At 38.5% G+C, this 10,000-nt stretch overlaps 1 protein-coding gene across 3 annotated transcripts in view; it reads left to right on the top strand.

The window, feature by feature from the left end:
- The window catches only part of LOC122266714 (uncharacterized), an 11,244-nt gene that overhangs the window by 347 nt on the left and 897 nt on the right, over positions 1-10,000 (top strand). For all 3 annotated transcript variants that reach the window (XM_043036548.2, XM_043036547.2, XM_043036546.2), the window contains exons 2-3: positions 5,740-5,867; positions 7,700-10,000. The exon at positions 7,700-10,000 is cut by the window's right edge and continues 897 nt beyond it. In XM_043036548.2, the coding sequence (XP_042892482.2) occupies positions 7,749-10,000 (2,252 nt within the window). In that variant the 5' untranslated portion in view covers positions 5,740-5,867; positions 7,700-7,748. The remainder of the gene's footprint in view (positions 1-5,739; positions 5,868-7,699) is intronic.

Raw genomic sequence — 10,000 nt, 5'->3', positions numbered from 1 at the left:
GGGGTCGCCAAATGGACTTAATAGTAAGAAAATGGTCGTGTATGGCGAGTCGGTGCGTTGCTGATTTATATTCATACCGACAGTGTAGCCAACCGCTACATCAGATTTTGATCATATTCATTTTATTTTGCGAGAATTTATGTCTCCAAGAAGGGTTTTGAACGAGATCATTCCTCTAGGATGCTGAGAGAGCTATTAAATGAGGTTTTGGATTGTATTATTGATATGGCTTACTGCCGGGTAGTGAATGTGACAAGCTTGATATGCATACATTGATATGCTGTTTTATGTTTGACTTCCTGTTGTATGTTTTATGCAGTCTGATGTGTAAATAATATATTTCTAAAGCTTTTAGGATGTTAGGAGAACTAAATATCAGTCCAAAGTACTAGATACATGGTAAATACTGTGGCAGATTAAACATTTTTTTTTTTTTTACATAATTTGCTTAAAATGTAGGAATTGCAACAATTGTTGAAAAGAAATTTGTGCGTTTGATATTTTAGGGATGCCTTTTACGTACTAAATTTTAGTATGGATTATTCAGAAGTCAAGATTAACCTCTCCTGGATGTGCTAGATGTTTTGAAGTAACACATATTAATGAGCATATTTCAAACAAATCCAAATTTAATTCAAAGTGAATCCATGTTTTGCCTTACAGAAATAGTCATTACCATGTAAATAGTAAAGAGGAACAAAATTGTATGTGGTTTATTGGGTTTAATAGAGGTAAGTGGCAATTATAATATAAGGGTTGCCAGATACTTCTTTAATACTTTCAATTTTTGTTTTTAATTACTGTCCACAAAGATAAACTGCAGAAAAATAGTAGTATGGAAACAGCCTGCATTGATGTAGACATACTTTAATTGGATTAAGAAATTATGCAATTCATTTTATCCGTAAGCCTTAAGGACAATAGCTCAAACCTTAGAGCAAATAGGAGAAATGATATCTACTAAAGTGATGAATAGCCTTTAGATAGTTCTATTGAAATTACAGTTTTGGTCATACATGTAGTGTAAGTAAACAGTCCTATGAGTCAATAGGTTCATGATTTCCTAGACAATTTGGTAAACATTAGTATTGAACTATTAGTTACTTTCGAAACCAGACTTTATTTCATAGTGATTATGGCTTTTATCCATCCATTTCCCATATGAAACTTGCTGTGATCTATGATGAAGATAGTGGGCCTTCCATTGACCCAGCTGTGGTATAGTGTTCAGCAATAACCATGATATCCTTGCCTATGGTGCTCTGTCAAAGACCATCAAACCTCAGCCGCCTATAAGTTGGCATTATAGATCTGAAACCGGTTTCTCATTTGCCAATAGATATCTGGGAAGGTTGGTAATTTATGTATTATAGAATGTATGTGTTAGATGGTTGATGGCCTTTTCTAGAGCACCATTACCTGTTTTGGTTGGTGGTGGATGCAGACATGCTTTACGGATATTTAGTATCAGCATTATCTACCTTTGCATCCTGTTTAAGTTAATCAGAAGTTCATAGATAAAAACATGAAAATGAATTCTGTTGAGGGAAGCATATTAGAGAATAAGAAAAAATTATTAGAAACAGATTTTACATAAAGAAATGAAAATCCTTGTAGGTTCTTGTTATTGGTGATTTAGGAAAATCTTACGAACATTTCAGTAATTACTTACAGTATTATAAAAAAAATAGTATCCTGTGCTTTTGTAATAGTCTTACTTTACTAGATCTGATAACACAGGACATGCATTACAAAATACTTGTATGATCAAGTTCTTGGGATCAAGGCATTCTTTTTGTTTTCATTTTTTTTCTCTTTTATAGCCTAGTAGGTACTTTTTCCAAGAAAAAGTATACCAAAATTTCTTTGTATGACTGATAGGAGGCCAAGTTCCAATGGTTCCTCATGGCTTTTGGGTGGAGTGAGCCGTGGTGAGCTGTGATTCTAATGACATTAATGATACAAGATGAGGTTATGGAGAAGGACCATGTGAATTGATGTGTGGGTTTTGTATTGAAATGTGAGTTGCCTGAGATGTTTACAAATTTTATCTTGCTATGATATTTAGGTTGGTTATTTGTTTTCCTTTGCTGAAGTGCAAAGAAAGTAAGACATGGCATCCCTGGCATTAACTGTGTAAGCATATTTTTGCAGACATTGAGAGGTGGTTATGACCTTGCCTTTACTTTATGCCGATTATTTTTTTATATCTAACGGTGTACTTTCATTTATTCTTTATGGCCATTACCCTTATCATTTTCTGGTTTTGCATGGTCCTATTCTGAACCTCTACACTGACATAGTATTACAGCAATTGATTTGAAGCTGATTGAACAGTTGAAAATGTATATTAATGTCAATGTGTATCTCTTACCCTGAAAAGACATGACGAAGATAATGGTACACTTATTGTATCAATTACTGATAACTTGAGTAACTGTATCTCGTCAGTAAAAACATTACACAAATGAAAAATATTTCTGACAATGTTTAAGAGTTTCTAAAAGATTTTCAAACTAGTTCCTATTTGAACAAAATGACAAAACAATAAATGAGGTGGTCGAAGTCCCTGGTTGCTGAACAGCAGAGACACAGTAATTTATTTATTTATTTTTTTTTTTTGTTGGTTGAGAAGTAACAGCTTGTTGAGTAATGGTTGGCAAAAACTGTGCCTTTGCCTCGATCAGTGATTATGGATTGGCATTAGTCAGGGACTTGCTAAAATCCTACTCGACATAACTCATAAGCTACCTATCTAAACCTTGTAAACCTCTGAAATTTGAAGTACTAACCCTTTGGACAAGTATGGTGTTCAGTTGTTTATGTGGTGTGGCTGAGTGAAGGAATGTGGTTAATAGTACTCTCCTTTTTGAGTCAGGGAAATTTTTGACCTTGATGAGTGACACAGTGACATTTTGTGCCGAGGAGTAGCTGACGTTCTAGGATTAAGAGGTAGACATGAAATGTTGTTGCATGGATTTATATCACTATATTTGATTGGGTTGAATTAATTTTTATTTTGATAAAGGAAGAGGAAGATGTTGATGCGGACATCAAAAGCATATGAAGCCTATTATTTTCTTTAATACTCTCTTGTATTACTTCCAGAAAAGCATGAAATCTGATTGCACACCATCATAAAAAATTAAAACATGTAAGGAAACAATTCTAACTAAGACATTTTTCATAATAAATCAGACCGGAAAAACAGTTACAAATTTTGCATATGCTAATCAGGCATAACATGTATTATTGCTGATTGCATTGGTGACTTTATTGATGATATGAAAGCCATGATGTAGTTTTTTCTTTTTTTTCTGAATTTATCTTGAAACATATGACAATTTTTATGAAGCTATGAAATATTCCCCAAATATAGCATGGGGCAACTCTTTTCTTTCTTTATGATTATTTTCAAGTCTGAAGATACTACAAGAGTACTAGGTATGTAGTCTTATCATTACCCAACAAAGAAAGGCATCATGACATACATAATGTATGAATGAATGTTTAGTCTGACAATGGGCCTCATGATGTATTTGATAGTAGTCGACGTGGTATATTCGATGCTAGGGGGAGAGTGGATCATTGTGTCTCTTTATTACACAATGAGTGATGTCTCTGTAGATTGTCAGATAATGGCATTTGCAATTATAATGATTATATTTGCCGTGATATTTACCAAAATGGGTCCAGTTCAAAATTCTAGCATCCACAGGAAAGAAAGCCTTTAAAGTACCAACATTGCAGAATATATAAGCAGAATAAGAGGAAGGTGACCCAGAGTGTGCAGTGTGCTGCCATACCAGAATGTATGCTTTGTGCTGTTCGCTCGCAAGCGTAAACAGTCTCCTTCCACTTACACATCTCTTCATGTCATTTCCATCAGTGTGGTTATTTTTTTTTGCATTAGACCCCGAAAGTACATGCATACGGAAAAAAATACGATTGATTTTTGTCCTGTCCTCCCATAAATCTGTAATACTTCTCTCACACTAAATACAAAGAATATAATGAGCTGACATGGACAGCACTATAATATTGCTCTAGTAAATAATAAGCTTGTTAGTCAGTACATATAAATCCCACAATGTAGTAAAATACAAAAAAAAGTTTATTGTATTATAATGAGTGAATGAAATAGATTGCAAAAGGTGCCTTGCAGGTGGAACTAGTGCCTGTCCTTGGGTCAAGGCAAGCAGATCTATCCCCCTCTGCAATATGTTTAAATTAAAGTGCCATAATGGATAGATAGAGAAGTTTTACCTTTAAATGTATTTATTTTGGACGTCTGATGGTGTTGGCGTTGGTCAGCTGACTTGAAAGGTTGAAATAGTTTTTAGGAATAGATATTGATGTCTCTGATTTAATCAGAAAAAGAAGTATTTACTGGTTTCAATGTATTTTTAATTATATTTATTTTTGATGTTCATATTCTTGATTTTGGAGAGAAAAACATATATATATATATATATATATATATATATATATATATATATTTATATATATTTATATATATATATATATATATATATTATAAATATATATAATTATTATTTGTTTCCAACATCGTAGTTTATCAGTTTTTGAATGATTAGCATGTTGTGATAATTAGTGGAAATTAACAGTGGCCTTGTATTATTTCTGAAGTAAAACATTAAGAATATTATCTATAATGCACAATGCAGCTTTTGCACAGAAATACAAAGTAAGAAATCTAGTCATATGCTCATATACCTGTTATCCTCTTCACTCTGGGCAGTAGAAAATGTGCCCCAAGCTGAATCCAAGCTGCCAGTGTGCACCAAATTTTAAATGTCACTATTGAATATAACAAGTTTTAAGCCAAAACCTCAACATATTCATCATGTACATTATATCGAAATATGCAGAATCAACCTCTTCCTCCCTGTGCATGTGTGATAAGTTATTTACATGGGTTGGGAGGAGGGTGGGAAGAGTGATCTTGGTGGGAAACCTCACTCAGAGGACGACAGAAAATGGTGGAAGTAGTTCACTTTTATGGTAAACTAATCATAATAAGTTTTATGTTTTTTACTTAATGTTCCCCAAATAAATGAATTGCTTTTTTGGTCCCAGTTGCCCTCTGTGATACATCTAATGAAACTCCTATGTAAATATAAGGGAACTCAAGTGAGACAAGTTGCCACCTATATACCAATCTTCTGAAAGATCTTGTACAGTATCTGAAAGAAAAAAAACTTAACAGTAGCAGAACTCAGCCATGATGCGCGTCCTCAGATATGTCATGAGCGAGGACAAAGTATACACATCCTCATATCATAGAGGTTAAAACAAGTAACGTAAACTTGCATTTGTAAACCCATTTGCTTTAAACTTTATAAATGAAGTTGACAGTCTGTTGTCCCAAAACTCTGCTTGAGAATGGGTTGATGAAATGATAAATTTGGCTGGGTATTTTAAGTTGGTAACATTTTTCTTGTTCTCTCTCTGAACATTTCAGATATTGGTTCAAGTCTAAGTATCAGATTTATATGGTTGTGCTAGAGCTGTGTTAAAGATACATCCTTGTTGATATTACTCTGATATGCTTAGAATGATTTAACAAAGCACAGACACTGTTATGTATAAGGAAAGAAAAAAATATTCACAGTGAGAAGGAGGACTGTTCCTAATAGATGTTGTGTTTCATGCATTGGGAATTTTGCATTTCCATTTTGACTTGGGTGACAATTGACATGGTCTTTGTTTTTCCAGACACGGCTGCTGTTAGTGGTCAACCAACCGGCAACCATGCGTAACATGTATTAAGGCGGCATTCCTTTCTTCTGCCTCTTGTGCAGTGCAGTAGCCATCCCTCTCATTGGCAGTGACTTTCAAGTCAAGTAAGATTTCCTTTCAGAATTATTATTATTGTTATGATTATTATTATTGTTGTAAATGTTATTGTTATGGCTGTTATTGTTGTTACTACTATTACAATTATTGTAATTATCATTCTATTCTATAAGGATATATATTTTATATATTCATATTGCTTTCTTTTCTTTTTCTTTTTCTTTTCATTTACTTATTCAAGTGCACCATACTGTGTTTATGACATGAGCCAGTAATCCTGCCTACCAGACTGGCTACTTAGAACCACAAGAGTACCCCAATTGTCTCCTAATGGAAAAGCCTCGAACATGACCTATCAGGCCAAGGGGATTAACCCTATGATGACGGTGTGTCACACCCGTGTGACACAGCTAAATTCCCGATGCCGGGGCGTCATGCCAGTGTGACGTTTCCAATGCAATATTGCAATGGCCCGGCGTAGGGGTTTTCACTTAGCGCGTGCCCCGTCGGGATAGGGTTAAGAAAAGGTGCAAAATTGTTAAGGGTTTATTACAGTCCTGGAGAAGTTGCCAAGTAGATAGGATCCTGATACAAATTGGATAAGACGTTGATTTGTTTGCCCAGGTTCCAGGATGGATTTTATTTCAGAGCGAGGCAGCTTCACGCTACATACTTAGACTTTCCCATTGTCTTTCAGTCACTCATTGGAAAACTAGAGCCATTTTTGTGTTTTAATTTTTGTGTGTTTTACTGTATTCAGAGACTTAGATCTGTCATATTGTAGACTCTATCAATGCTGCAGTTGACTAAAATTGTAGTTGAGGGTCCATATCAACTCATTATTTCCTTTTTACTTAGCTCAGTGTGTTAGAAGTATTGCTGTTTTATGGGACGATGAAAAGCAACTTTATTTTTTCGTATTTATGTATTGTCATAAACAAATATGAAATATATAACCATCCACAATGAAGATAACATGAAGAAGTAGGGAAGAGGAAGTAAACGTATGCTTATGACTGTGAGAGCCAGCCACAGTAAAAGGTATCCCTGCTGGCACAGGGGCACATTGTAGATATTGGGCGTAGTTTGAGTCACCTTCCTCTTCTCGTTCTGCATGCGCATCCTTCATCTGTGGTACTTTAGAGCAAGAGGTCGGCAACTTGCTATGTGCCATTGCTCTTTAAAGATATTGCTTGCTAGAGACCATGGATTGGTACCATTCAAGACTCTCTCTCCTGCTGGTGCTAGAAGAAAGGTTTTGGAAGTTAGGTGAAGCCCATCCTTAACCCGTTAACCTATTTGTGCTGGTTGACGTGCTGACACGTTTTGTGGTTTTTGCGCCAGATGCCGGGGACGAGATATGAGGGCAAGGCTGGCGCTCGGGGTGAGTGAGCGGACAGCACAGGCTTGCGGCTTGTGCGTCCGAGAATCTTGAGGCGTTAAGCTTATGCATTCGAAAACCCTGGTGCAAAGCCGGAACTGCCCCGGCGTGAATGGGTTAACGACGGGGCTGTTTTGGCTCCAAATGGTCAAAACGCCTGAATATTTCAAACGTATAAGCCTAATGCCTCTGCATTCTCGCCCACTCTGGCCGCGGCCAAGCGCTATACGCCTGATCACCTGGTGTGTCGGCCAGGAGGATAATCACGATGAAATATCTCATCCCCAGCAGCTGATGCTGCCACCACTTGATGTGATATCTTGTCACCCATCGTTAACGGGTTGAGTAATTGTGAACATTGGTTAACAACTGTTTACAAGGGCTTGGAACTCTATCTGTATACTTTTATAACCCAACTTTATTCACTTGTTCTAGAGGGCAATTTTTTTTAAAGCATACTTAAAGGGCATGTATTGATCAAATTCTCTCTCTTTTTAGGGAAATCTGGAAGCCTTGTTCTCATTGAGCAGCAGCATCCTGAGGAACCATGTCAGGGCCCCCAGGTGGCAGAGAGGGTGACGTTTATGATGACGACAGATACTACCACCGAAGGAACAACTTCATGCAAAACCGTAGTGCCCATGAGGGAAACTACTATGAGGGAAGAGGAGGCGGTGTTGGCAACAGGAATTACATGGGGAATGGGAAAATGGTAGCTAACGAACACTATGCAAGGAATGAGGATTCCCCAGATGATGATGAGTATGAGGATACAGAGGACTCTGCCAGGGTGGGGAGCTACTGCAGAGGGCAGGAGAGAGTGGCAAGAAGGGAAGACTATAGGGACAACTACTATCAAAACCAAGGCCGGGATAGGAGGGACATAAGGCAGGCCCGGGAAGCGGATGCTGATGACTTTGAAGAGAGGGACGAGAATGGTGATGAGTTTGAAGAAAATGAGGAGTTTGAGGAAGACGGAGAGCCGGTCGACTGCGAAGTAGCCGTGGAGAATGATGAAGAGTATGAGGTGGTGGAGGATGATGAGTACGAGGTTGTCCAGGAAGATGCTGAGTACGAAGTAGTCAGAGATGACGAGTACGGGGAATATGAAGTTGTTCAAGACAGAAGTAGTGACTGCGGGGAGAGTGGAGGCCGGGCCAGGGTGTACAGCAGTGACGAAGAGTCCGACGAGAATGAAACAGAGCACCGTGAAAACGAGAAGGCTTACGAAGTACAAGACGATGACAGAGACGGTGAAGGGAATGAAGCTGTAGATAAAGAGGGTGTGGAGGAGGACGAAGGAAGGAGAGAAGATTCGGATGAAGAGGGACCTTTGGAAAATGCCGTGGAGCCAGAAGAGGAAGAGTTCATGGAGGAGGATCCCCCAAGAGGCAGTGACAGAGGGGATTATGAAGATGAAGATGGAAGGGAGACTGTAGAGGAAAAGAAAGATATAGAAAGAGTCATGTTGAAGAAAGCGGAGATCAAGAAAGAAGTCATTTATGAAGATGAAGTCATGAGTGATGAGGATTATGGGGACTACGATGACAACTTCCTCCCTCTCCAGTGTCTTGAGACATCAATGGAGACCCCTAAAGATGAGATGCCTATTGTCCCCCCATCAGAAGAGAAGCTGTGCACTTGCGATGAGTGTGGGAAAGAGTTTACCCAGGAAAGTAATCTTATTGCTCATAGACGAACACATACTGGTGAGAAACCCTTTGAATGTACAGTCTGCGGAAAGAGATTTTACAGGAGTGAGTATCTCACCATACACAAACGTGTACACACAGGGGAGAAACCCTTCAAGTGTGCAGAATGTGGGAAGGGATTTACACAAAAGAGTAGTTTAAACATACATAAGAGGATACACACGGGTGAGAAGCCATATGAATGTTCTGTGTGTGGGAAGAAGTTTACAGCAAAGGGGAGCTTTGATAGTCACCTGCTAAAGCATACTGGAGCTAAGCCTTTCTTGTGTACACTCTGTGGGAAGCGTTTTACACAGAAAAGTAGTCTGAACACTCACAAGCGAACACACTCCGGGGAGAAGCCCTTTGCCTGTTCTGAATGTGGAAAGAAGTTCACAACAAAGGTGAATTTAGAGGAGCATGAGCTACTACACAAAGGACAGAAGCCTTTTGAATGTGCAGATTGCGGTAAAAAGTTCACTCAGAAAAGTCATTTGAATAGTCATAGGAGAATACATTCAGGAGAAAAGCCTTTTGAGTGTTCTGAGTGTGGAAAGAAATTTACTCAAAACAGTAGTCTAACCCTTCATAGAAAGAGGTTGCATGCAGACAGCAGACCCTTTTCATGTACAAATTGTGAAGAAAGCTTCATATCCAAATGGCTTCTACAAAAACATGAAAAAACACATGTACAGGAGAGATCATTTGAGTGTACAGAGTGTGAAGAGAAATTTAACAACAAGAAAGGCCTGAAATCACACACCATGAAGTACCACACATCCATCTCAGCAAGCAGACCCAGGCCGAGACTAACTGCCAACGGGCACCAGACGAGGGCAAGCATCGGGGCCTCACCACCCCCTAGCCTCAGCTTGAAGACAAAGACCAAGAGCTTCCCTACCTCGAGCCAGCTCCTGCGGCACGCCCAGAAGCTGGGATTCTCGTTTGACGACAATGAGGAGAGGGAGCCACTGTCGCCAAAGCAAGAGCTTGTGGAAGAAGAGGAAGATTCACCAGAGACCTACGAGGAGGATGGGCCGGAAGGACCATCAATTTACATTCGTGTGAAAGAGGAGGACACTGACATTAAACAAGAGGAAATTTACTG

Source organism: Penaeus japonicus, unplaced genomic scaffold, assembly GCF_977035675.1.
Source record: "Penaeus japonicus unplaced genomic scaffold, GWHDUDI00000001_assembly GWHDUDI00000028, whole genome shotgun sequence".
NCBI lineage: Eukaryota > Metazoa > Arthropoda > Malacostraca > Decapoda > Penaeidae > Penaeus > Penaeus japonicus.
Note: the sequence above shows the minus strand (reverse complement) of the source record. Positions and strands in the feature narration are given on the sequence as shown.